This window comes from Tenrec ecaudatus, chromosome 1 (assembly GCF_050624435.1).
Source record: "Tenrec ecaudatus isolate mTenEca1 chromosome 1, mTenEca1.hap1, whole genome shotgun sequence".
Lineage (NCBI taxonomy): Eukaryota > Metazoa > Chordata > Mammalia > Afrosoricida > Tenrecidae > Tenrec > Tenrec ecaudatus.
The window spans coordinates 10,674,624-10,700,587 of record NC_134530.1 but is presented as its reverse complement, the minus strand read 5'-3'; the positions used below and the strand labels follow the sequence as shown (position 1 = coordinate 10,700,587).

Genomic DNA, 25,964 nt, shown 5'->3' with positions numbered 1-25,964 from the left:
TGTAAGAAATCTGTAACAAGTGAGATATTATTGCTGTTGTGATTAGGGATCACCGAGCCAATTCCAACCATCGTGACCTTAGGCACAGCAGGAGGGAACACCGGCCGGTCCTGCTCCATCTTCACCATTGTTTCTAGGTCTGAGGCCATGGTGGCAGGCACTGTGTCCATTCAGTTCCTTGAGGGCCTTCCTTGTGGTTGCTCCAAAGGCAAGGTCAAACTCACTGCCATTTGAGTGGATGCTGACTCATAGCTGTCACTGCTTATGGAAGTAGCAGCTCAATCTTTCTCCCTTGGAGCTGCTGGTGGTTTCGAACTGCCAACCATGTGGATCTCAGCCCACCGAGGAACCACTATACCACCAGGGCTCCTCCAGGTTGGTGACTGGACTAACTGCACTCACTGCTGCTGAGTCGGTGCCTACTCATAGAAACCCTAAAAGACAGAGTCGAACTGCCCTTGTGGGTTCTCAAGACCAAGCATGTTCCTGAGAACAGCGAGCCTTGTCTTTCTCCCAAGGAGGGCCTGGTGGGGGTCCCAGAGCTGACCTTGCTGTCAGCCGCATATGGCATCACCCCCTCTGCCCCCAGTGCTGCACTGGCTAGGAATCCCGGCCTTCAAGTCCATGTCCTACTCGAGGTCTTGCTACCTGACAGACTGGAACTGCTACACTGGTTTTTCCTGGCCCTCATTTATTTAAAAAACATTTTATTAGGGGCTCATACAACTCATCACAATCCATACATACATCAATTGTGTAAAGCACAGCTGTACATTCATTGCCCTCATCATTTTCAAAGCATTTGCTCTCCACTTAAGCCCTTGGCATCAAGTCCTCTTTTATCCCCCCTCCCTCCCCACTCCCTCCTCCCTCATGAGCCCTTGATAATTTATACATTATTATCTTGTCATATCTTGCCCTGTCCGACGTCTTCCTTCACCCCCCTTTCTGTTGTCCATCCCCCAGGGTGGAGGTCACATGTAGATCCTTGTGATCGGTTCCCTCTTTCCAACCCCCTCTCCCTCTACCCTCCCAGTATTGCCCCTCACACCGCTGGTCCTGAAGGTATCATCCACCCTGGATTCCCTGTGCCTCCAGCTCCTATCTGCACCAGTGTACATCCTCTAATCTATCTGGCCCTCATTTTTACAGGAGCGCCCCAACTCTTTCTACCAAAAAGGATCTAGATGCGTTTGGATTAGCAGCCAAGTATTAAATGGATGGGATTTGGAGTCAGGGTTGTCGGGGCATGGAGGCGGGGGGGGGGTGGTGGAGGGGGGGGCTGGGTAATGGACGCGACTCTTGGAGGCCCCTGACTGGGAGTGAGGCGAATTCATCCTCAGCGCTGGGGTGTGGGTTCGCAGGGCGGCAGCAGCCTCTCTGGGGTGGCTGGGCATTCCAGACAGGGCAGGGGCTGCTCAGGAGTCTCGGAGGCCTTTGAGCTTTTGAAGGGGCTGAGAGTGGCTCCCAAGAGCTTTCTCACAGGTCCTGGAGTGGTCCGGATCCTCCTTCTCCTCCACCTTTCTCCCTTCGTTCCAGCGCCAGCCTGGAACAGGGTGGCACTGAGGCGAGTCACTTGTTCAACCCTGCACAAGCATGAGCTTAGGAATCCGGGTGGGAGGGGAGGAGAGTTCTTGAAAGGTCTCAGTGACAGGCCTGGCAATCTGATTCCCAAAGGGCACACAGCCTTGAAAACCCCACGGGCTGCTGGGCAGGGCTGCCAAGAGTCAGAGCGCTTTGACTGTAGCGAGCTTGCTTCTTTGCTGATTGCTTCTGGTGAAGAGATTCCTACTTAGGAGATTAAAAACAAAAAGATGCAGCAGCAAACCTCAGCCTGAGCCCCAAGAGTCCGGCACCACAGGACCACTGCTGTCCTAGCAGAAATGGTCAGAACAGGCCGATATAGAGAGTTACCAAGTTCTTTGGAGGTGACCCGAGCAGGGGGTGGGGCAGGGAGCACAGGGAGCGATTGCTTCAAGGGTGAGGAGTTTCCATCTCGGGGCTGACAATGTTTGGGGTGGATGTTGCATAACATAACGAGGGTAATTAATGTCACTGAAGTGTCCACTTGAAAGTGGTGGAAAGGGCATGTTCGTGGTGGCATGTTATTTAAGCGCTTGGCCTCTAACCCAAAGGCTGGCTGTTCAAACCTGCCCAGGGGTTCTGTGGGGGCAGGGACAGAGAAAAGACCTGCACACCTGCCCTTGTAAACAGATAACTCAGAACATCTTGACTCGACAGCACCTGACGACAACCTGGTTTACTACAGTAATGTGATTTAAAGGGCCCTTAGGTGGCTGACAGCACCTGACAACATGTTTTACCAATCTCTCATGGCCACCGAGTGGATGCTGACTCACCGCGGCCCCACAGGATAGGGCAGAACCGCTCCTGTGGGTTTCCGAGACTGGAACTCTCTATAGGAGTAGAAAGCCTCATCTCTCTCCCCACGAGTGGCTTCAAACAGCTGACCTTCTGACCAATGTGCAGCCACGACGCTACCAGGGCTCCTGTTCGAGCTCAGTGATACGATCTAAAATGCTCCCAGGTGGGGCAAACAATTTGCAACCCTCTACTAACCTCCGGGTGGGCGGTTCAAGTCCCCTGGGCAGCAGTGCTGTGGCAGAAAGGCCTGACAGTCAGTTTCCATTCAGATCATAGTCAAGAAAACCCTATGGAGACATTCCACTTTACACACATGTGGTCTTCATGAGCCCCAATTGATGTGACAGCATCTTATAGCAACATGGTTATTTTTAAGGACCCCAAAGGATACAGAAACGCAGGTGGTGACTGGTATGGACCTTTTCATAGGAGCCGCTCTGGTGTATGGGAACCTATGGCGAGAATCCTGAGGTCACCGGCAATTATACTTCGCTGACGTGGGGACAGGAGGGGGCATGCGCTCATGCTGTTTGTTTAAGAGCTGGGTGTCTCAAATTCAGCAAAGGCTGACCCCAGGGGCTTGGTTGTTCTCTCTCTGGTGGGAATGTGTCCCATGCCATGAAGGATGTTGCGGCAGTTACATAATCTGTCAACTTGAGGCAGGATGGAGTCTGGGCTGTCAATCAGGTCGCAGCTGGATGACCTCATTTGGAGGCACGACGGAGATAAATGGCCCGTTGGAGGCAGGACACACACACTCTGTTGGTATTCCTGATAACAAAACACATGGAGCTACACTAGAGTCCTGGAGCTGGAGGAGCCACGTGGGGACCCACACCAGTGCCAAGATGCTTCCACCACCACTGGATCCACAAGACTTTCCACCCACTGGTCTGTGATCTTCCTGCATTCAGCATAATTACATGTGTTGCATGAATCTGAAGAGGACTTTTTAGACTCGTATCGGATGTGTGGGGTACTATCGGACTTATGGACTTGATCTTGACTGGGCTGGGATGTTTTCTCAATATCCAATTGCTCTTGTATGTAAAGCTCTTTCTTATACACATATGAGTGTCTGTGGATTTGTTTCTCTAGTTTACCAGGACAAACAGATGTTGAGCTAACAGATGCCACTGTTGGCGTCCCTTCCTCCAGCCACAGCCTCCAAAATGTTTTCAGACATTGCCAAGTGTCCGCCAAGGGACAACAGCATCGCCACGGACCGCCCCCCAGGCCTGCATCACCCCCATGACTGGACTGTTGTGACCTAGGTGCTGACTCAGCTATATGTTTGCTTTGCGTGGTCCCTGCGTGTATTTCGGTGCCTGTTCTATTTTAGGATACAAAGTCTACTTTTTAATTCCAAAATGGGCTTTTCCTGGGGAAACTTGAAAAAGCTGTACAATTTCTTTGGAAGACCAAACCCATGGAAATCTCCATAGCTATGTGCATGGGACATGTTGCCAGGAGAGACTGGCACACGGAAAAGGACATCATGCTTGGTCGAGTCGAGAGTCATCGGAAAAGAGGAAGACCTTCCAAGAGATGGGTTGACACGGTGACTAACAAGGCTGGTGAGGATGGCACAGGGCCAGGCAGTGTTTCATTCTGTTGGGCCTATGAATGGACTCAGTGGCAACTAACAGCAACAACAAGGACATTTGCAAAACACGGATTATCAGATGGCAAAATATGCTCTCAAGATACAGGAAGGAGACCTAGTGGCCCAATGGCTACATGCTTGGCGTAAGGGACTTCTCAGCAGTGTAATCCGAGTGTGGCTCGGGGTTACCGCTTCTGACAGTTCACATTGACCCTGAGCCACACTCGGGATAACCTACAAGCAGGTTAACTCGACGAAGTCAACCTAAAAGCAGGAACACTATATATATAAGGATCCCAAGGTTGTCTATCTTTATGGGAGCAGACAACCTCATCTTTTTCCTGTGGAGTGAGTAGTGGATTGGAACTGGCCACCTTGGGGCAAGCAGCCCCAGGCTTATCCAGCACTACCAGGGCAGAGTTCACACAGACTTAGTTGTGTCAACTTGCTACTCTGTGGTGAATGCCGTCCCATGGGTTTTGCCACATCTTCAACATGGGAGGGAAGGGGCAGGTGCAATTGCAGATCGTGAGATGTTAGATCTGCGTGTCCCTTGCCCATTGGGTAGCCCATCCCCGATTCTGGCCATATGTCTTTCAAGATAGACTTGTTGGTTCCTATGGACTTGAAGGCTTTGAACCGTGTGTGTGTGTGTGTGTGTGTGTGTGTGTGTGTGTGTGTGTGAATCCACCCCCTCTAGCCAGCCTCCCTTACCACAGTGACCTAAAGAAAGCTCCACACTTGAGCATGTCACACTTCTCCCCCAAGGTGCATACAGCCCCACCGCCTGGAACATGCTTCCTAAATATCACCTGTGCAGGCACCCTCTCTTCTCACCCCATGATTCCCTCATTCCAGACTGAGCTTTCCCCGCTTCTCTGCTCCCACACGAAGCCCCGGTGCCATAGTGGCGACACAGTGAGCTGCTAAGTGTAAAGCCAGCAGTTCAACACCAGCAGCTGCTCCCAGGGAGAAAGAGGAGGCTTTCTATTCCCATAAAGAGTTATAGTATTGGACACCCACAAAGGGCAGTTCGATCCTGATCCTTGCTGCCCTTTATCACAGCCCTTAGCTGGAAAGTCTGTCACTGCCCCTCAGTTTTAGAAGCCAGGCTGGCAGAGTTTATATCCCTGTGGAGGCCACCACAGTGGCTGGGACACAGCACTCAGTAGATGCGAAATCCATAGGGGGAAATCCTTCTGCGTAATCAGTCATCTTTGGTCAGAAGTATATTCCAAAGGCAGGGAAGTCTCCCGAGCATTTTGAATCAGTGTTTCAAGAAGAATGTATTAAGCATCGACCGTGTGCCAGGGCACTGGGTGAAGTGGTGGTCAACACGAACCACTTCTCTGCCTTTATGATATGAATCCATTTGGACCGGGGTGCCGGTGAAGACTAGTGAAAGTTCCAGGGACTGCCAAAAGAACAAACAGATCTGCCGTGAAAGGACAGCCAGAATGCCCCTCGGGAGGGAGGATGGGGAGACTTTGTCTCCTTTATTTCGGACATGTTGTCAGGAGAGACCAGTCCCCGGCAAAGGACAACATGCTTGGTAAAGCAGCACCATGGCCACAAGAGGATCTTCAGTGGGATGGGTGGACCCGGCGGCTGCAACCACGGGCTCCAGCATTTGGGGGGATGGGGCAGAATCAGCAGGTCTTGTTCGTCTGTATGAAGGTCCACTGTGAGTCAGGGCCAATTTGGTGGCATCTAACAACAAGGACAACCTGGTGCAGATCGAGTAGAGATGACCGACGGGGAGGAAGTAAGCCAGTCGTAGAGGGTTTTGTTTTCCAGAGAGTGACACAAGAGAGACCGAAGAGCGACCATGGGAGCAGACATTTGGGTCTTTGGGAGGAGCATGCAGGGTGAATGAACTCCCAGAGGAGGAGCAGGTGCTCTACCCGTGTGAATATTTGCAGGGAAGGCGGGAAGCACGTGCAAAGGGCCTGTGGTAGGAAAGAGTCAGGGTCTTGGTACCAAAATGACAAAGAACAACCACCCAGCCTGTTACCCCTTGGGCAATGTTGCAGCGTAGAACTGCCCTGTTGGGCTTTGTATGTTTATTAGCATAATCATGGAAGGAGATTCCATCCCTGGCAGGCTCAAACCACTCCATCTTTAGGCTATTAAAAAACAGACAAACCTCAAACTCACTGCCATCGAGTCCATTCTGACTCACAGTGACCCTATAGGACAGGGTCAGTAGAACTGCCCCTATGGCCTTCTGAGACTATAACTCTTTATGGGAGTAGAAAGCCTCATCTTGCTCCACCCCTGCCCTCACCTCCCCCAGCAGCTGGTGGTTTCAAACTGCTGACCTTGGGGTTAGCAGCCCCAAACGGCTGTACCACCAGAACGTCTAACCTTTAGGTTAGAGATGAGACCAAACCGTTTCCACCACTCAGGGCCAAGCCTAGTACCTGCCCAGAATTTCCAGCTTGTTCTCACAGAACACAAATCTCAATCCGTGCCTCTTGCTCAAAGGCCTCCCATGGCTCCCTGGTGCCGTTGTATTAAATCCAAACTCCTTAAGGCCAAACTGGGCAGTTCTTGGTCACTGCTGGTTACACAAATGTCCCCCCTCCCGTCCCTAGAAACGTCACTCAGGCACACCTCGGACACGCCCCTCTCCGTTGTCCCGGGCACGCCCTATCTTTCCATTGGTCCGCTGGGAGAGTGCTGGATCCTGATTGGCTAGAGTGGCGGTCAGTTAGGGCAGAGGCCTTGATAATGCCGACCCCGAGCCTCGATGGGGCGGGCTCCGACGCGCGCGCCGCGGGGCTGCCGTTTCAGGTAAAGTGTCAGCTCGTGGGGTACTAAGAGGGGTTTTGGGGGGGAGCAGAGGGCCCAGCGGACTAGAGCGCAGCACGTCTGTTCTCTGCAGGCTCCGCGTGCTGCGACGGGGCGGGCGCGTATCCTCCGGCCAGACCCCTCCCACACTGGGAACCCCAGGTCCGGGACGAGTGGAGCTGGGGGCTGTGGATCCGGGAGACGCCCCGCTTTCGCCCTCCAAGAGGCAATCGCGGGGCTGCTAGTTCGCCCCTTAATGCCCACTGGGCTCTGGGACCCTTCTCCCGTTTCACTCCGGGATGGCTTGTGGTCCCAGGGCCAGCCAGCCCCTTGCTGTGGACTCTGCGAGGGGGATACGGAAACGGTATTGGCAGGGGACGGACGGCCCCCCAGGTCGGCAGACAATGGGCGGCGGATGGAACCGCCCGGCCGAGTTTCCTGCAGGAAACGGCTCTGTCCCTGCGAGGCCGGGATGGAGGGGGGGTTCTGGGGGGTGACCCGGGACCTTTCCACCTGCCGTCCTCAGCCTTGTCTCCTAACCTCAGGGGGTCCGGAGAGCAGACCCAGCTTTCCAGGACCAGAGCCACACTGCCCGCTGTGTCCCCCACCACTACAGCTTCCAGTACACAGCTCGGCATCCCGAAATAGTCCCTGGGGCGGGAGTGGGGGCGTGCGGCGGCGGCTCTGACGGCCTAATGAGGGGGTCTCAGGCTGGGGATCTGGCTCTGGTGGTGACAGCCCAGGCAGAAGAGGGCGGGCTCCTCCACACGTCCCCCAGTGGGGGCACATGGGAGGGCTGGCTGGAGTGCGGGCCTGGAGGGCCGCACCCCCTTGGTCTTCTGCTCTCATGGGCTAGACGACTATTTCTAAGTGGGCAGGTGCCCTGGCTGCATTGGCTAAAATGAGTAAGTTCAAATTCTGCCTCTGCCAGTATGTGACCTTGGCTAGGCCACCTCCTCTCTGTGCCTCAGATTACCCAGCTGCACGATGAGAGAGGACGATGATAAGCATGCTTGCTGCGGGGGATTTTACTAAGGACCCTGGTGGCGCCAACGGTTAAGCTCAGCTGCTAACTGAAAAAGTGGTTGTTCGAACCCAACAGGAAGACCCACAGAAGCAAGGCCAGGTAGTCTGCTGGGCTAAAGATTCCCAAACCCAACCCACTGGGGAGTCGGACTCATAGCGACCGCCCCCGCGGGCCTTCGAGGCTGTATCACTTTAGGGTAGCAGAAGCTACGTCCTCCTCCCTCCAATGTTGGTGGGTTCAAACCAATGCCCTTTTGGTGAGCCACGGGGTGCTTAACTACTGCGCCACCAGGCATGTTCTGTAAGGATCAGAGCCCAGGATACCCTCTGAGGTGGTTGGACAAGGGGTCAAGCGGAGCTGAGGACCCCCGCTGCATCCACACAAGCAATGCTAATACTTAAAGACTGCTTAGGATGGAGACCAGCTCGGCTCCTTGTAAATGTCAACCCTTGTTACTATCCATCTGCCACTCCCCCTCTCATTTCTCAGCCCAGCTTTGGCCTCTGGGGGCCTGGGGGTGGGGGTGCACAGCTGTTTTCTGAAGTCGTTGGGTCTGGAATCCAGGTGTGATCAGGCTGGGTTGGGGGTTGGAGGGGACAGAGGCGAACAGGGGCAGACGGACAGGGGCAGACGGGCTGAGTCACACTGCAGCTATTTTGAAGGTAGGCTCAGACCCCTGACCGCAGGCCCCAGTTTTTCCACCACCCAATTCTTCCCTGGCCACTTCCTGAAAACAAGTTGTAAATGGCACAGGCTGTCCTTTGTGATGACCAGCTGCCCTGCTGTCCTGCCAGGGAGGTGTGGGGACAGGAAACAGCTGCTTGGGGCTGGAAGGGTCCTCCTCGGCTTTAAGGGGTGGGTTGCCGGGGAGGGGGAGGCATTGTCAGGGGTTGAAGCTGCACTCAGCTGTGCAAGGTGGGGAGGCAGGGTGGGCTGATGGGTGTCAGGCATGGATAGTCATCACAGACTTGGAGGCTTGAGCTGTGTGGCCTGCTGGCTGAGAGGGGCTGAAATTGAGCACATCTGGCCTGAAGATGGGCAGAGCCCAATCTGAGCGTGTATCCCATGAGCAATTGCCTTCATTGCTTTGTGCCTCCGTTTCTCCATTTGAAAAATGTGAAGCTGGCTGCCTGGCAGGGGGCACGTAGCAGGCACTCCCTTCCCGGAAGGCATCTGGGGTGGCTCTTCAAAGCCTCTTCTTCCCCATCCTGTATTTTCACTGCAAAAGTTCTGGACCCAGTGTCTGCCCTTGTTAGATATTTACCAATTTAACAAGATCTCTGAATCTCCCTCAGTTACTCAGGGCCCCATCATGTCACCTAAAGAGCCACACGCCAACCAGCCCCACTAAGAGTCACCGCTGGGACATCCTGAGGGCCTGGGGTTCTGTGACAAGCTCTCACCGCCCAGGGACAGAGCCCTGAAGGATGCCACTAGACACCTCGGGTCCATCCCTGGTCCATCCAGCCCTCAGCTCTCCACTAGTCCCTACAAGGGTGTCACAAGAAAAACACACCAAACACTCCCTCCCCAAGAGATTCAAGAGATTCTGCTCTCTCCTATTTATAAGATGCTGAATTTAGCCAGGTGTGTTTTTAATGAGCCCAAGAAAGGCTTCCAGCCCTCACCTGGCTCTTATAGACTCACACTCTCCTCCAACCCCATTCCCTTTGAACACTGCCATCTAATTGTCCCCAAGAATGATCCCCCCTATTCCTGCTCTTCAACACTTTCTTCCCATCTTCTCCTGCCCAGTAGATGGCGGCCTGGCCCTTGGGGGCCAAAGTTTCAGAGCCTCTTAGTGGGGAGGGACACTGAGGTCTATTTACCCAGACTTGACAACTGACACCCCCATCCTAAAGGGTTGGGGCCTAAGTTGTATGGGGTTAGATTGGGGCCCCTGGCCACCCACCTTTACCCTCCTCCGGGGTCCTTCTTTCAGGGTGTGTCTGGTGCTGGCTCCAGGAACCATGGCCAAGTTCGTCCTGAATCAAAACCTGCCCGGTGAGTGTGCGAGGTGGACGTGCGTGTACAGATCCACACTTGGTACCCTTGTGTGAGGACACAGTGGCCAGAGGGTCCTTTCTAAACATCTAGCAGAAAACTCACTGCCATCCAGCGGACTCTGATCCATAGCAACCCTATGGGGCATGGTAGAACTGCCCCCCCCATTCCCCATGAGTTCCACGGTTGTAAACACACGAGCCTCAAATCCCAGTTCATCCTGCATGGGTGCTGCCCACCCACCTGGCTCCTCTCCCCCATCCCCTCCTTTTGCTCGGACACCCAGCTTCCTCCAAGTCCATCTGGGGTCTTTCCTCTTGGGAACCTCCTGTCCCCAGCTGCTTCTACCTTAAATTATCAGCCTCCTTTCAAGACCTCCCCTAACCACCAGAGACAGAGTCCTGTCCCTCAGCCATTCTTTCTTCCATTGTGCTGTTCTTGTTAATGCGCTCAGCTGCTAGCCAAGAGTGGTGGTTTGAACCTGCACACAGGAGCCTAGGAAGAAATACCTGGCAATCTACTCTCCCCCAATCCCCACCCCACCGCCATTTAAAATCCACCTACTGAAAACCCTGTGGAGCCCAGTTCTGTTCCCACACAAGGGCTGTCATGAGTCGGAACTGAGTCAATGTCATCTGGACTGGATTAGATGGTTATTATTGCTATTTTTATTATCGCCTACAGCACCACTAGACGTGATCATGTCCATTTGTGTGTCTTAGTGGTTAGGGCTGAGCTGCTATCGACAAGGTTCCCAGGGTGGGGCAAACAAGGTTTTCTACTCCCAACAAGAGTTACAGTCTCAAGGGCAGTTCTACCCTGCCTATAGGGTCGCCAAGAGTCAGAATTGACTTGATATGATGGCAGTGAGTTTGTTGTTTGTTTTAGCCCACCTACCAAGCAGAGAACAGGGATGTTGATCTGTCTGGCCCAGTGCTTGGCTGAATATTTGGGTGCAGATAGGCATGCGAGCCTAGGGGGCAGGAGTGACAGGTGTGGCGTGTGTGCAGTCCCATAGTGGAGCGGCAAGGTGCCCGCCCTAGTGCCCAGTGTCTCGGGGACTCCCTGACCTGAGGTCCCTACACCCGCTCATGTCCGCAGACCTAGGCGGCCCTCGCTTGTGCCCGGGCCCAGCCGGTGGCGTCCGCAGCCCAAGCTCGCCCTATTCGGTAGAGACGCCCTACGGCTTCCACCTGGACCTGGACTTCCTCAAGTACGTGGAGGAGCTGGAGCGCGGCCCTGCCGTCCACCGTGCTCCCGGCCCCCCGCCCGCTCGCCGCCCCCGCGCGTCCCGGCCCAGTTTGGCGGATGGGCGTAGTCCGGGCGCCTGGACGTCCAGCGAGTCTTTGGCCAGTGACGACGGTGGCGCCCCGGGCGCGCCTCCGGGGGTCCTGCGTCTGCCACTGTCTCCCCGCGCTCCCGCCCGGAACCCGCGAGTCGAGCACACGCTCCTGGAGACCAGCCGGCGGCTGGAGCTGGCGCAAGCGCAGACTCATGAGCGCGCGCCCAGTCCTGGCCGCGCGACGGTCTCTCTCAGCCCGCGCGGGTCTGGCCGCAGCAGCCCAGCCCCCAGCCCCGCCCCCAACCCCGCCCTGGCCTCACCGGGCCCCGCCCAACTACAGCTGGTCCGCGAGCAGATGGCCGCGGCGCTCCGGCGCCTGCGCCAGCTCGAGGAGCAGGCGCGCGCGCTGCCCCAGCTTCAGGAACAGGTGCGTGCGCTGCGCGCGGAGAAGGCGCGGCTGCTGGCCGGACGCGCGCAGCCCGAGCCCGACGGGGAGGCCGAGGCGCGCCCGGCCAAGTTGGCCCAGCTGCGGCGGCTCACCGAGCGCCTGGCCACCTCTGAGCGCGGCGTCCGCGCCAAGGCTGGCCCCCGAGCCGACAGCCCCGAGGGCTCGGGGGCCAGGAGCCGCGAGAGCACGCCCCAGCTTCCTGACGGGGTACCCCAGACTCGGGAGGGCAGGGAGGTCGGGCCAGAGACCCAGGAGGCTGGCGTGAAAGCGACACCCGAGACCCGGGAGGCCAGCGTGGAGGCGGTGCCGTTGACTCGGGAGGCCAGCGTGGAGGCGGTCCCCGAGACCGTCGAGGCGGACGCCTGGGTGACGGAGGAACTGCTTGGGCTGCCTGAGGCCTCGGAGCGCGAGCTGGAGCTGCTGCGCGCTGGCCTGGAGCACCAGCGCGGGGTGAGCGAGCTGCTGCGGGGCCGCCTGCGTGAACTGGAGGAGGCCCGCGAGGCCGCGGAGGAGGAGGCGGCAGCGGTAGTGACCAGAGCCCAGTCGTTCGAGGCCAGCACCCAGACCCCTTGGGCCTGCGCAGACAAGGCCACGCAGACCGAGCCTGCCACGGACGCCCCTTCCCTGATGCCAGAGAGGCCATCTCACTCTGCTGAGGGACCCCCGACTGTGACCCCCGCTGGTGAGCCCCGATCTCTCCCTGCGCCTTGGCCGGTCTTGAGGGACACCGGGTCTGGATTCAGTGTCTCCCTCTGCCCCCCGCCAGGAGCTCTCAAATCCATCATGAAGAAAAGAGACGGCACACCCGGCGCCCAGTCCAGCCCCGCCCCCAAGAGTCTGCAGTTTGTCGGGGTCCTCAACGGAGAGTGAGCACCTCCCCTCTCCCCGTGGCCGCAGCTGGGGGGACCGAGGTCGGGGTGCAAATCCGCGCGCTGCCCTCGCCCGCAGCGTGATCCTGGCAAGCCTCCATTTCCTCATCTGTAAAACGTGGATGACCACCTTCACCCGGCAAGCCTCCACCACGAGCGCCCAGTGCAGGTTCAGCAGACGCCCCCCACCTTGTCCTCAGGTACGAGAGCTCCTCCAGCGAGGACGCCAGCGACAATGACAGCGAGGATGGCGCTGCTGAGCCCCCACAAAGCAGCTCCTCGGCCTCCGGGGACGACAGCGGGGGATCCGATTCGGGGTTGCCTGGCCGCGCCAGCGGCGAGGATGCGGGAGACTCCGAGGCGGAGGCAGAGGCAGAGGCAGAGACTGAGCAGAAGTCTGGGGCAGAGGAAAAGTGAGTCCCCCTCGCCCCGCCCTGCACCCAGCCTCAGGCCCTGAGCTCCCCAGCGCCTTCTGAGCGTCCCCCGTCCCTCTCCGCAGGTGCGAACTGAGCCCGCGCTTGAGGGAGGCGTGCACGGCTCTGCACCAGCAGCTGAGCCGGCCCCGCGGTGTGGCCCGCGATGGCGTGAGTGCACGCCAGGGGTGCCCCACCCCCCGAAACTCCCCCAAGCCTTGGAGAAGCGCGAGGTTCTCTTACTGGGAATCACAAGCCCCGGACCCCTCTCGCTTGGGACCTCCACCAACCAACGCAGGCCCTTTAGAGAGGGGGCCATGTCCACTGTCCGTGGAGCCCCAAGATCTCCCGCAAGGACCCTGCCCTAGACCCCAGAACCGTTCCTTTTCCCAGAATGGGTGTGGTCTCCCTTGAACTTCCCTCGCCCCCTCCCCAAACAAACTGACTAAAGAGGCCACCTTCAGCTCCGCCCGGTGCCAGGCATCCCTGACCCTTGCCTCGGATCCCTAGCCCCTCGTAACCCACTTTCCCGCGTTCTTGCAGGGCGCGGCGCGCCTGGTGTCCCAAGAGTGGTTTCGCGTTTCCAGCCAGCGGCGCTCCCGCGCAGCGCCCGTGGCAGCAGTGCTGGGCGCCGTGTCGCTCGTGGGGCCGGAGCTGCTGGCGCACGTGGTGAACCTGGCAGACGGCAACGGGAACACGGCCCTGCACTACAGCGTGTCCCACGGGAACTTAGCCATCGCCAGCCTGCTGCTGGACACGGGTCAGCGCCAGTGGGGAGAGCCATGCAGGGAGGAAGCGGGGTGATGATGGCTAGCGGGGAGGACCTGGGCAGGCCCTACCTAGAATTTAGAGAAAGGCATAGATGGGGGTGGACCCTGGCCCTGGGGGACCTACTTTCACAAGATTCAATGGACTGGATCAATCACCAGGGGCCCTTTGGACTCCCCATCCCCACCCCAGTTCTGTCCTGGGCTACCTCCTTTGCTGGGCTGGCAGGCCTGAGCTGAGGGGAATTACTTAACCTGTTCCTCATCTGTGAAATGGTGGGGGGGCTTTGATCCTTTATAAAGCTAGTTTCCTGTCCAGAGTGCCAGAGTGGGAGGTCAGCACATCACCTGCAGAGGCCCCCGGGTCCCTCCCATGCCATGCTGGGGTCCTGAATCTCTAGCCACAGAGACTTTGTGGCTCACCTTGTTCTGAGCCACAACTTCCCGCCACCTACCTGTTCTCCAGCCTCCAGGGGAGGTACTCCAAGGCTTGGGCTTGGTCCCCAGGGCCGGTTGCTCCCCTCACACCGCCCCCCCCCCACTACACTGGCTCCACTGGATGCATTTCTATCACCTGCTCTTGCTGGTCCACCCCTCCAACCTCCCCCACGCATTACACTCACCCAAGTGCCCAGAGTTCATTGACTTATTGCACACCTGGCTGCCAGGTCCCAGATCCAGCCACATCACCCCTGCAGGGCATAGGGGGTGGGCAGATAGCTGTCCTCCAGGAGCCCCCACTGGGGACCCTCCCACAGGTCCAGACCCCCTCCCCAGTTGAGGTCTTGGTGAACAGAAGGGCACAACTGCTCTCGGCTGGTCAGGGAGCCAGGGTCCATGAATGAACCAACTTGGAAACCATCTTCTGGGTAACCCCTACTATCCAGGGGGCTGGAGCTCCCGCAGTGGCGAGGCAGGCCCAGGACCATTGATCCCCAAGTTCCTTCCGCCCGTTTGCAACCCAGTTGGTCAAACTCATTCGAGCACAACTGTGCTTTATAGGCTTTTCAATGGCTTTTGAAGAAAGATTGCTGGTGGTGGGTTTGAGCAAGTCTTTGGTTAGCAGCTGAACCTGCTAGTGTTTTCCACCTTGGGCTCCTTGAATCCCGATTATCCCCTGCACCTGCACGCCACTGCAAGCTCCCCGCGGCCCCATGGTCACCAGCCTTCCTTACTTGCTTACCATAGCAGCCTGCCTCTCCCTCCCCCAAGGCCTGGCCCTGTCCTTCTGGCCTTCACCTGTGCTTTCAGACCTTTCCTATTCCCCCATCTCCTCCGTTGGAGCCTCTTGTCCAGAATGAGGCCTCCACTCCCCACCCCACTAGCTGGCTGCCCTCAGACCTCATCACACATCTCCTTGGCTCCTGCCTCCCAACTGGCCCCACTCCTGGACCTCTGTCCCACACTTATACTTGCAAGGTCACCCCTAGCCCCTGGTGTCACCTGCTCCCCCACTGTACTCCATTTTCCAGGATCCATCTTTTCTCCTTTCCCACCCCTAGCATGTGTCCTTGCCTCCCCTGCTCGTGGTTCTCTGGTGTTAAGTTCACCCTGTCTTCATGTGCACCATCAAAGCCACCCCAGGCCCCTCATCTCACCCTGCCTGCTTCCCAGGAGACCCTGAGTGCGTGTGTGTGAGGGCAGGTAGGCAACAGTTATGTCAAAACATGACATCCTTTCAAGTAGGGAGAAAGGTCAGAATGGTATGCAAAGACACAAGACAAAGGCATCCTGAGCCAAGCAAGGGCTGGGGTGCTGCTGGGACCGGGCGCAAGAGGTGCACCTGACTGCACTCTGGTTATGTCTGTATGCCCCTACCCCATCCCAACACTGCCACGGAAGCTGTGGATGCTTGCGGAAACAGAGAACATGGAGGCGGATGACCACCCAACAGGGGCAGCAGGGGGAAGATACACTACCTCTCATTTAGAATTTCGTTTCATCTTAATCCTCATACTCCTCGGTCTTCTACCTTGGATTCGGGGGACCTGGCCCCTTGCCTGTTTCCTCCCTGCAGCCTTCCCCTCAGTATTTTATTCCTGGAGCCCTCAGAGTGGTGGTGGGAGACATTCTAACAACCCCCCAGCAAGGTGCTGGAGAGGCCTGGGTCCCAGGAGCCATGGGGAAGTTTTAAGTAGGTAGGTGAAAGAGGCCAAACAGCTGCTGTGGCTTAAGTGGATGCTGGGGACCAGGTGACTGGCTGGCTCTAGCTCTGGGAGAGCCACCACGGAGTTCATCAGTTCAGTTCCCCGCGTCTCCACAAGTCCAGGGAAGAACTGCGCCACTCCTCAAAGTGCTCAAGGCTGCCACCTTCTGGGAGCAGGTTGCCAGGCCTTTCTTCCAAGGTGCCTCCTGAAGCGGGTTTGAATCGCTAAGCTTTCAGCAAGCACTAGTCTGGTCATAGCCACATAAGACCCTTTCAGTCAACAAAATTTGAGTGCCGACTACACGTCCTTTCCTTTTGAGCTGTTGGTGTGGTGGTTAAGCATTCAGCTGTGAACCAGGTCAGAATGAACGAGCCGTCCTAAGGAAGAACCACCAGCACCCATTGCAGCAGCTTGAGAACCTTGAGTTAAAATCGATGCCACAATAGGTTTATGGTTTTGTCTTTGGCGCACTACCATGCCAGGTGCTGTTCTCATGGGGGAGACAACCTAAACGCCACTCACTGCCACTGAGTTGATGCATAGACTTCATAGGACCGGGTAGAACTTCTAGGACTGTTGAGTAGGAAGCTCTCCTCCCTCACAGTGGCTGGTTTTGAACTTGTGATCTCTGCCCAGGTTGCAGCCACACCACAGGGCTCCTATAGAGGGGAGCTAGCAGGGAACAAGAGCGAGAGGAGTGAGATGGTCAAAAGGGCCAGAAGTTAGGGAAGAGGGCCAGACCTTGGGAAGGGCAGGCAGTTTGGGGCAGTTTCACTCAGGTTAGATTTGACCAGTCTGAGGGCTGAGTGTGGGCACACAGCAGTGACCAGTGACACAAAGCAGGCTACTTGAACAGAAATACAAAAGGTAAAAAAGGCATTTCCTCACAGGCTGGGAAACAAGGAGCCTGAATTCCCACTCTGAGGGAAAGGTTCTCCGTCAGCTTCTGTAGCCTTTGCTTCTCCATCTGTGCTTGCTTCCCACCAAGATTCATTTTGGGATCACAAGTCACTAGGATTAAGCTAACTGCCACTCAGACATCACAAAGAAACCCCAACTAAAATACAATACGCTGACCCTGGCTGTGAACCCTCAGGTGCTGGGTCAAGTAGGGCTGGGGTGCTGCTGACAGGCCTTTCTCTCTCCCAGGGGTTTGTGAGGTGGACCGCCAGAATCGAGCAGGCTACTCAGCGCCCATGCTGGCTGCACTCACCACTGTGGGGCGGGATGAGGAAGACATGGCTGTGGTGCAGAGACTCTTCCACATGGGTGATGTCAACATCAAGGCCAGCCAGGTAAGTGAATGATGCTCCCCAACTGAGTCCCTGGGACGTCATCCCAAGGAGGCTGACCCCAGCATCCCATTCTCAGACAGGGCAGACGGCCCTCATGCTGGCGATCAGTCATGGCCGCCAGGACATGGTGGCCGCCCTGCTGGCATGTGGGGCTGACGTGAATGCGCAGGATGCAGATGGGGCCACAGCACTAATGTGTGCCAGTGAATATGGGCACCTGGACACAGTGCGGCTGCTGCTGGACCAGCCAGGCTGTGACCCAGCCATCCTGGACCACGTAAGCCTCCCCTGGGGCTGGGGTGTAAGGGGATGGAGGTGCTGTTGCAGGGTGCTGACTGCTCCTCATGACCCCCAGGAGGGCACCAGCGCCCTGGCCATTGCCCTGGAAGCAGAGCAGCAAGAGGTGGCTGCACTGCTGCACGCCCACCTGAGTGCAGCCCAGCCTGGGGCCCCGGTGAGTGCCTCCCCCGGGGCAGGGAGCGGATGGAAAAGACACAACACCAGGGAAAGATGGCACGTAGGATGGGCTGACCAGGATGCAGACCTAGGCCAGGCCTTTCAGATGTGTCCGCGCATCTTCCTTCCCTTGTCCCCAAACTTGCTGCCACTCACTAATCTTCACGGGACTACACAGCGTCAGTTCTCTCCCCCTCACCTATCAGCTGCTGTCAGTTCTGCTCCATCAAAGCAGAGCTGTGCTCGAGAGGCTACAATGGTTGATCGCTCACATGCCAACTGCCAGGTCTTCTCCCATGGTGCCTCTGAGCAGATCCTTTTGACTCAACTGTTTATCATATGCACTGGCCATAGGCAGTGTGCAAGGAGGGTTGGGGGTCTCCCCGCAGTCAGCAGGTTCAGAATTGGGAGCAGAGCAATACACCTTGTCCAATTAGGCTAGAGGGAGGGGGCAATTCTTCCATGAGCCCAACCCTTCCTGCTTTTCCTGTCTCTCCAGCCATCCTCCGACCCCCTTCCGGCCACTGCTGAAGCAGGCTGCAAGGGCAGCAGCGAGGACCTCCAGGCTCAGTGAGGCACCTGAATCCCGATGCTGGCTGTGGCCCCATGGGCTGCTGAAGGGTGGGCCCTTTGTAAGTGGTCCTGGCACTTTAATAAACGCTTCCTACTAAAAACCCGTGTCCTGTTTTGGAGGCATAGAGCCCTCCAGTGCTTCCTCCCCAAACAGGTCATGATTAATGTCCTTCACGTGCACACACATACCTATGTCGCTAGTGACAATCAATCCATGGCCGCACGCTGTACAACAAAACGAAAAGGCCCCCATACCACAGCAGCAAACAAACCACTACAGTACAATGACAAGCCCCAAGGAAATGTATGGAGGGTCTTCAAAAAGTTCACAAACTACTAACTAGAAAGAGGCAACGCTGTCAGGTAAGCCGTCCCCAGGTTTCCAGTACCCCACCCCTGGTCGGCAGGTCAGACGCCAGACAGAACCCCAAGTTTACATACAATATAAACGCTTTATTGAACAGTCGCAGCTCATCCCCGTGGATCAAGTGGTCAGCCAGACTTCCGAGACCCTGTAAACAGACACAAGCATGAGACCCCGAGGCAGGCCATCGGCCTGCGGGACCGCTGGTTTTTTAGGCTGCGGTCTTTTTACAAGAACGGATGGCCAGGCCTTCCTTCCGTGCACCTGCTTAGGCTTCACTGGTAGGCTTCCTAGATAGCCTCTGGGCCCTGGCGAACTCTCCCCGGGCAGACTCGGCAGCCCCCTTCACCCTCCAAGCACCCACTAGGCCTGCTCTCCGCTCCCCCGGCCCCGGCCCGCACGCACCGGCAGCAGCCTCAGCGCAGCCTCCGAGCTTCTCGCTCCGACTCCAACAGGGTGAGCACGTCGCCCTCGCGCACGGGGCCTTTCACGTTGCGGATGATGGAGCGGCTCGTGTCGTCCATGAACTCCACGCGCACCTACGGCCCCCCCGGGAGAAGGGGGAAGGAGTGAGGGCGGGGAGCGCTTGGGAGTCGGGGTGTCCGGACCCCGATGCGGAGGCCTGGAAGATTAGGGCCTCCGACAGACCCGGGGAAAAAGGGAAGGTCGGTTCTCGGCCACCAGCCGACGGGCCTTGGCTAGGGCAGGCCCATCAAAGCCCAGCTCCCGGGGCTTCCTCCCGGCGGCGCTACTCACCTGCGTGCACTGTCCCTGGGAGCCGGTCCGGCCCAGCACTTTGGTGACCTGGTGGAAAGAAGCTAGGGTCAGACTCCGGCAAACCGACCCCACCCCGCGACATCTCCTCTTCACCCCGACCCCAAATCCGGGCCCCAGACTCACTCTGGCCAGCTTGATGGGCTGCACGCGGCTGGTGTCCATGATGGCGGCGCGGCGGCGGTCGGGCGGAGAGAAGTCACGTGGTTTGGGACCAGCATTTATATGAGCCACGAAGCCCCGCCCCTGTGCAGTCTCGCGAGATCACACGGAGCCTTCCCATCAGGCCCTGCGGTAGAGACGTCACCGGCGCCCTTCAGTGCGGACGGAAGATGGCTTCTGCCACTCGCTTCATCCAACGGCTGCGGAACTGGGCATCCGGGGTGCGCGGGGCGGGCAGGGCCGCGGTGGAGCGGGAGGGCTCCATGCACCCCTCCGCCTCTCATCCATCTTCTGCACCCCTGAGCCTGAGCTCCTTGGGGCCGAGATCCCGAGTCTGGGATCCATTCATGGATACGTCCTTCGCCGGCCAAGGGTCTCCCGGGACTCTCTTAGCTCTTGTGACCCTTAACTTTCGTGACCCCCTTCATGTGGGACTCGCCCGCCCACACTCCCAACCCTTGACCCTCCCTTGGTTGTGGGTCCACTTAGAGGCAGGACCTCCCAGGCCTCTTTAGCCCAGGATCTTGTGACCTCTCCCTCTCCCTGTCCCGTCTCTTGTCTGCCCACTGCCGGATCTCCCATCTCCAAGGATGCCTGCATCCGACACACACACACATACACACCTCTTTTTCCTTCCACAGCAAGACCTGCAGGCGAAGCTGCAGCTGCGGTACCAGGAGATCGCCAAGCGGTGAGCAGGCCCAGCCGGCTTCCCGGTTCATGGCTCAGTCTGTGTGTCCATTTCCCACCCTAACAAAACCGTGTCCACTTAGGCCCCTGCGGCGCTGGACCGACCACCCCATCTCCAGGCTCCCTGGCGGCCTTTTCCGTTGGCGCACTCCAGAATGGGCTTGACTTCTGAGTAGAATTGCCCCCGGTGGTGCTGAGTAAAATTGCCCCCGGTGGTGACCCGTTACTCTTCTTCCCCAGCCACAGATGGAAACATTCCAGGCTTGAAGAAACTAGGAAGCTGTACAGCAGCCCCCAAACCCCTGCCCTGCTAAGTCCCTTGATTCCAAACTTTTATGTTTAAAAATTCTTTGCTGTTTTTCGAGTCCTTCTTTCCCATTCCCTCTGCCTTGAGGATACCACTGTGTTTCTGAGGAGCAGAGGAGAAATAAAATAAACAGAGGAGATGGATTGTTCTGGAGCAGGGTTGATGAGCAGTGTGTGAGCTGGAGATGGGCCAAGGGCCCTTTGCAGGGGTTGGCATCTGGGCTAGCTGACTCCCTTGAGGGTCTGGGAGCTTGCCGCAAAAGTATACCAAGTTTTTGGAAACACCCAGCAGCCCCTGCGCCGATGGCTGGAGTTGGCTCAGGCTCACTGGCAACCCTGTGAGTCCCAAGTAGAACTACAATATGTTGTTTGGTTCTGACTCATAGTGACTTGATGTAAAACACCATCTGGTCCCGCACCATCCTCGAAACGTTTCTTGTGTTTGAGCCCACGGCTACACAGCTGCAGTGTCATTCTGCCTCAACAAGGGCCTTCCTCTTTTTCCCTGCCCCTCTATTTTACCAAGCACGGTGTCCTCATCCAAGGACTGGCCTCTGCTGTCCCAAGTACATGCGTTGAAATCTTAGCATCTTTGTCTCTGAGGAGCATTGTGGTTTTACTTCTTTCCAACACAGATTGGTTTCTTGTTCTGGCAGTCTTTGATGCTCTCAGTATCCTTCACACTGGAATTCAAACACCTTCTTATTTAATGTCCGACTTTCCCATGCATCTGGGGACATTGTGGCTTGGATCAGGCATACCTTACTCCTCAAAGGAGCATTCTTGTGTGTGTGTTTTAAATCATTTTATTAGCTTTCCAACACTTTAAAAAGATCTTGTGCAGCAGATTTACCCAATGCGATGCGTCATTTGACCTCTTGACTGCTGCTTCCATGAGCATTGATTGTGGGTTCCAAGCAAGATAAAAGAAATCCTTGACAACTTGAATCTTAACTCCGTTTATCGTGATGCTAACAATCGGTGCCGTTGTGAGGATTTGGATGTTCTTTACACTGAGTTGTAGCCCATCCTGAAGAACTGCAATCTCGCGAGGACTTTCAATGGCTAGTTTTGGGGGCATAGATCATCAGGCCTTTTCTGGGCGCATGGCTGGGTAGATTCAAACCTCCAACCTTTTGGCTAGCAGCTGAGTGGGAGTTAACTGTTCCACTCTGACACTCCTGAGAGAGCTGTGTGTGAGGTCAGAGGGTTAAGGAGAGTGAGGCAGTCCTTGAGGTTGGTTTGACTAAAGAGTAGCCTGAAGGCCGCAGATTGTAACTAATTCCATTTCCAGAGATTGCTTTTCTGCCAGGTGACTGGATGAAAAATATGGCGGCTGGTTGGGGAAATCGGAGCCCTGGTGGCGTAATAGGTTAAGCATTTGGACGTGGTTCAAACGTACCAGCTTCTCCGTGGGAGATAAGATGTGGCAGCCTTGGAAACCTGGTGGAGGCCTTGCACTCTGCTTGCTCTGAGGGCGCAGTGCCTGTGAGATTTTAAACTGCTTTAATGTAACGGTGCCCTCTAGAGATTGCTTTGGGAATTTTTTTTGCTGTCAGTCACTGGTTTCTTTGCTAGTGCCCAGGGGCCCTGGTAGCGGAGTAGGTTAAGCATCAGGCTGCTAATCACAAGCGTGGAAGTTCAAAACTTCCAGCTGTCCACTGGAGGAAGACAAGGCAGGCTGTTTCCTCTGAGATCTACAGCCTCGGAAACCCTGGCAGGTTTGGCGTAAAACGTCACCAGGAATCACTCCTTGGCGACGGGGATCAGTGGTGCTGTCATTGCTGCACTTTGAGGATTCAGCAGGTCTGGATGTTCACACACGAGATCAGGCTTCTCTTTTTCTTCAGTAACTTTCCATTGTGCTTCGGGTGGGACCGTACAGAGCACACTGACTGTCTACTCAACAGTTGGTCCACCTTTTGCCTTCTGTCATTGATGGGCTCCCCACCATGTCACAGCCCTTTCTCCAACTCCCTGTTTCTGAGTCCCTGCCTCCCTCTTTCCTGCCCCTTCCTGCCTTCTGAGCTGAGCTTTCTCCCTGGGGAGGCGCCACCCTCTTTAGGTCTCGGTGGCAGCTCATGGTCCTAGGGACTGCCAACCTCCCTCTCCACGTGGCACCTGGCATCAGTCACTCTGTAGGCCTGTCTCCATCTGAAAGTTGAGCCATGGAGAGAATGTGAATAGTTGTGTTTCTGTCTTTTTTTTTTTTAAGACAATGACGATCACCCCGCTTTTAAAAATTTTTTTTATTTTATTTTTCCCCCACATGTTTTAAGAATACAGGCATCCTGGCCAACTGAGGAGCGGCACAAGGGTTTAGGACAAGCGTGTTTACGTGACAGCAAGGCCTCACTCAGATTTTCCCCTTCTCCTCTGCTGTGACCTCCTGCCAGCTCTTCTGGCCAGTATTTTGTTAGGGGTTAGCGTTTCCGCTTGGTAATATCCAGCCCAGTGTCCAGGCCTGGCTCAGGAGGCAGGGAATGCAGAGGCCGGGGGGTCCCCACCCCACGGACAGTACTCCCAGCATCTCAAGAGTTCCCAAGATACCACGAGACGCAGGGCTTCGGTCCGCATGGGGAGGGGCAGGGGGGAGACCTGTCACAGTGGACTAAGCCTTGGTGAGGGGTGCTTGTAGTAAGGTGGTGGCCAGAGCCTTCCCCTCTGACCTTCATGTCCTGAGCATCTGCTGGGCAAGGCAAGGCCAGCTCTCCCACTCTAGACTCTAGAAACGGGGAGAAAGCCGGGCTGTCCTGGGTCCCAGGGAGAGCTCACACAGGGCCCTTAGTACTCAGCCCTGCCTTGACCTTCCAGGACTTTCCATTAGGGCCCAGGTTCCCAGGCACTTTGGGGCCTAGTTCCTCCCCAGGCTAGATCTGAGACACCTCTCACCAAGGGGCTGCCCTGACATCCCAGTGGCCCTGAGGGAGGCGGGCTGCGGACCGGGCAGTGGGAGGGACGGGTTGCTTCAACAACGGCATTCCTTCCCCACAGAACCCAGCCGCCTCCCCGGCTCCCCGTGGGCCCCAGCCACAAGCTCTCTAACAATTATTACTGCACTCGCGATGGCCGCCGGGAAGCTGTGCCCCCCGCCATCGTCATGTCCTCCCAGAAGGCGCTGGTGGCAGGCACGCCAGCACAGAGGTAAGGGCCTCTATCTCCACCCCTGCCCACCACCCATGCCCCACACATGCGCGTGCGCTGCCCTGGGGCCTATTTGTCCCACAGCAAGCATGTCAGCAGTGGGGACCGTCAAATTGGGCCTAGCCCAGCCCAGCCCCCCTCACTGGTGCCCGCTAGAGCTGCCCCAGGCGGCTTCTGGGGCTGCAGGTATTTATGGAAGCCAGAGGCCGCCTCGCTCTCCAGAGGGGCAGCTGGTGGCTTTGAACGGAAAGCTTTGTGATTAGCAGCCTGGCAGATGTTTGACCCACAGTGCCCTCGGGGGCTAAGGGCAGGGTGCTGAAGCTCCTCGCCTCCCCTTCCACCCCCAAGAGAGGCCCTGGTGAGCGCCTTATGGCTTTACATTCTTAAGGAGAACCTGGTGGTGCAGAGGTAATGCGCTCAGCGGCTGGCTGGAAGGTGGAAATTTGAGGCCACACAAGCACCTTGGCAAAAGAGTTTGGTGAGCTACCTCGGGAATATCAGCCAGGACAGGTCCCGCGAGCACAGTTCGCCCACACTCACAAGGTGGTCACGGGGTGGAAAGCCTGCAGAGACCGTTGCTTCTCTGAGCTCCAGGGCTCAGCTCCAGCCCAGCATTAACTGCGCAGTCGCGCAGAGGGAATGTGGGAAGTGCAGAGAGACTCACTGAAGGGGGTCACGAACTGGAAGTGAACGCGGGGTGGGGAAGGGCGGAAAAGTGACCAATAGGCTTGCTGGACTCTGGGTTCCTGAATGCCTCATCAACCGTGGTCAGCCTGTAAGCCTCGGGCCCCTCAGCTCCTGAGATTTCTGCATTCAGAAACCTCATGCCCACTTAAGGGGGCACAGAGTAATAGTGTCTGCCCACAGCACTGAGATGAGGACCCATCCCAGTCACCTCTGGGTGGCTTGTGTTCATTCACCAGTCTGCTGCCATCTAGTTGATTCTCACGGCCCTGACCAGGGCGGCCTCTCAAGTCCGCTGTGCTGTGCTGCCTAGGGTTTCCATGTGCCCAGACCTCAGAAACAGAGTGCCAGGCCCCTTCTGCCAAAGCACCTCTGGGTAGAGCCAAGCTGCCAATGTTTTAGGGGGTCAGCAAGCACTTCGACCTCTGTGCCACTCAGGGGCTCCGGGACAATGGGCAGTGCCTGCCTGTTGCCTCTGAGGGCCCCTCGGAGGGAGGGCTGTCTGTAATTACTATTACCTGTGAGCTCTTAGCAAGGATTCTTGCCCAGAGCGATGCTGGCCCACCCTTCAGTCACTCCAGGGCGGGGATGACAGGGTCTCTGTGCCTGTGAGGGTTTGCTGGGACCCCTGTCCCCACCCCAGGGCATCTTGGGGCCTGGGCCAGGCCTGTACTTTCCTGAGGGCAAGAGGGTGACCGTATGAGGAAGCTTTTGAGGTGACAGGCCGCTATGCAGTTGATCAGCATGGTGGCCCATGAAGGCCCCTGGGGGCAAAAATGTTTGCTCTAATGTGGTACACGTTGTACAGTGAACCACAAGGTCAGCAGTGTGAAATCACCAGCTTTCTACCCCCGTAAAGAGTTCATCTTGGAAACCTGCAGGGGCAGTTCTACCCTGTCCTACCGGGTCGCCGTGAGTCAGAATCAACTCAATGGCAGTTAGCTTGGTGTCTGGAAGGAGCCGGGTGGCCCGTGGTGGAAGCACCGGGAGACTAACGGCAAGGTCAGCCTTCTGCGCCTATAAATATGGACAGTCTCAGCAACCCTTAGGGGCAGCTCTGCTCTGTCCTACAGAGGGGCTGAGAATCCGAATTGTCAAGGGGTTGGGATTGGTCTCTAACCACCCACTCTCTCACTCCTGCAGTGCGGTGGCAGCCACTGAGAAGCGGGCCGTGACACCAGCTCCTCCCATAAAGCCCTGGGAGTTGTCCCAGGACCAGCCCTACCTGTGACCCTGCACCCGGAGCCCACCTGTGCTGCTTCCCCTCCCGGGGACCGTGACCTCTCTGATGACAAATATACAGAGCATCCTGGTCGCCTGCTTTCTCTTTGGAAGCGTCCCACCGCTGGCTCAGCCTGCAGGCACAGTGGGAGCTGTGTCTCCCAGGGCGGGCGGGAATAGCTGACCTCACACCCCAGTGTGCAGAGTGGGGTGATGTGGGGTGAGGCCTGGAGATGCCGCTGGCTGCAAAGGAGGGCGTTTAAAGCACAGGTTTCTCTCTGGTCTGGGGCTAGAAATCAGGGTGTGGGAGTCCTCTGTCCATCTCAGCACTAGGACCTGCCCCAGGTTTGCCAAGAGCATGCAGGCTTAGCTGCAAAGTGTCTTTACAGGCCGACCAGTCCTGTGTGCAGTTCTTGCACCTTTAACTGGGAGTGGCTAGGGGAGGGCCCCATCCTGCTCGGCCATGGCCCAAGCAACACACCTGTGTATGCAAGCAGGAGTCCTGGGGGCTGGGGGCCACACTGACCCACAGCACGTGGGATCAAGCCCACCAG

General features: G+C 57.0%; 3 protein-coding genes across 3 annotated transcripts; 2 read left to right on the top strand and 1 right to left on the bottom strand.

The window, feature by feature from the left end:
* Nucleotides 1–9,781: 9,781 nt before the first annotated feature.
* Nucleotides 9,782–18,066, top strand: KANK3 (KN motif and ankyrin repeat domains 3). Its single transcript, XM_075542420.1, has 10 exons — nucleotides 9,782–9,815; nucleotides 10,917–12,227; nucleotides 12,312–12,411; nucleotides 12,615–12,809; nucleotides 12,914–12,998; nucleotides 13,371–13,587; nucleotides 16,891–17,036; nucleotides 17,113–17,313; nucleotides 17,392–17,490; nucleotides 17,992–18,066. Exons 1-10 carry the CDS (start codon nucleotides 9,782–9,784, stop codon nucleotides 18,064–18,066), a joined length of 2,463 nt encoding a protein of 820 aa, XP_075398535.1.
* A 437-nt stretch (nucleotides 18,067–18,503) lies between these two features.
* RPS28 (ribosomal protein S28) lies at nucleotides 18,504–19,480 on the bottom strand. Its single transcript, XM_075546233.1, has 4 exons — nucleotides 19,330–19,480; nucleotides 19,186–19,233; nucleotides 18,835–18,968; nucleotides 18,504–18,577 (listed from the first exon to the last, which is right to left on the bottom strand). Exons 1-3 carry the CDS (start codon nucleotides 19,366–19,368, stop codon nucleotides 18,846–18,848), a joined length of 210 nt encoding a protein of 69 aa, XP_075402348.1. The 5' UTR covers nucleotides 19,369–19,480; the 3' UTR covers nucleotides 18,504–18,577; nucleotides 18,835–18,845.
* A 4-nt stretch (nucleotides 19,481–19,484) lies between these two features.
* Nucleotides 19,485–25,503, top strand: NDUFA7 (NADH:ubiquinone oxidoreductase subunit A7). Its single transcript, XM_075546219.1, has 4 exons — nucleotides 19,485–19,586; nucleotides 20,007–20,056; nucleotides 23,356–23,505; nucleotides 25,333–25,503. Exons 1-4 carry the CDS (start codon nucleotides 19,536–19,538, stop codon nucleotides 25,418–25,420), a joined length of 339 nt encoding a protein of 112 aa, XP_075402334.1. The 5' UTR covers nucleotides 19,485–19,535; the 3' UTR covers nucleotides 25,421–25,503.
* The last annotated feature ends 461 nt before the right edge of the window (nucleotides 25,504–25,964 follow it).

What these genes read in the sequence shown, in the direction of transcription:
- NDUFA7 (XM_075546219.1), top strand. Translation starts at nt 19,536, where the DNA reads ATGGCTTCTGCCACTCGCTTCATCCAACGGCTGCGGAACTGGGCATCC. An exon ending in TGCGGAACTGGGCATCCGGG is followed by an intron (nt 19,587 to 20,006) that starts GTGCGCGGGGCG and finishes TTCCTTCCACAG; the next exon opens with CAAGACCTGCAGGCGAAGCT. An exon ending in TACCAGGAGATCGCCAAGCG is followed by an intron (nt 20,057 to 23,355) that starts GTGAGCAGGCCC and finishes CCTTCCCCACAG; the next exon opens with AACCCAGCCGCCTCCCCGGC.
- KANK3 (XM_075542420.1), top strand. Translation starts at nt 9,782, where the DNA reads ATGGCCAAGTTCGTCCTGAATCAAAACCTGCCCG. An exon ending in CCTGAATCAAAACCTGCCCG is followed by an intron (nt 9,816 to 10,916) that starts GTGAGTGTGCGA and finishes TCATGTCCGCAG; the next exon opens with ACCTAGGCGGCCCTCGCTTG. An exon ending in GCGGTGTGGCCCGCGATGGC is followed by an intron (nt 12,999 to 13,370) that starts GTGAGTGCACGC and finishes GCGTTCTTGCAG; the next exon opens with GGCGCGGCGCGCCTGGTGTC.
- RPS28 (XM_075546233.1), bottom strand. Translation starts at nt 19,368, where the DNA reads ATGGACACCAGCCGCGTGCAGCCCATCAAGCTGGCCAGA. An exon ending in AGCCCATCAAGCTGGCCAGA is followed by an intron (nt 19,234 to 19,329) that starts GTGAGTCTGGGG and finishes TCTTTCCACCAG; the next exon opens with GTCACCAAAGTGCTGGGCCG. An exon ending in CCCAGGGACAGTGCACGCAG is followed by an intron (nt 18,969 to 19,185) that starts GTGAGTAGCGCC and finishes GGGGGGCCGTAG; the next exon opens with GTGCGCGTGGAGTTCATGGA.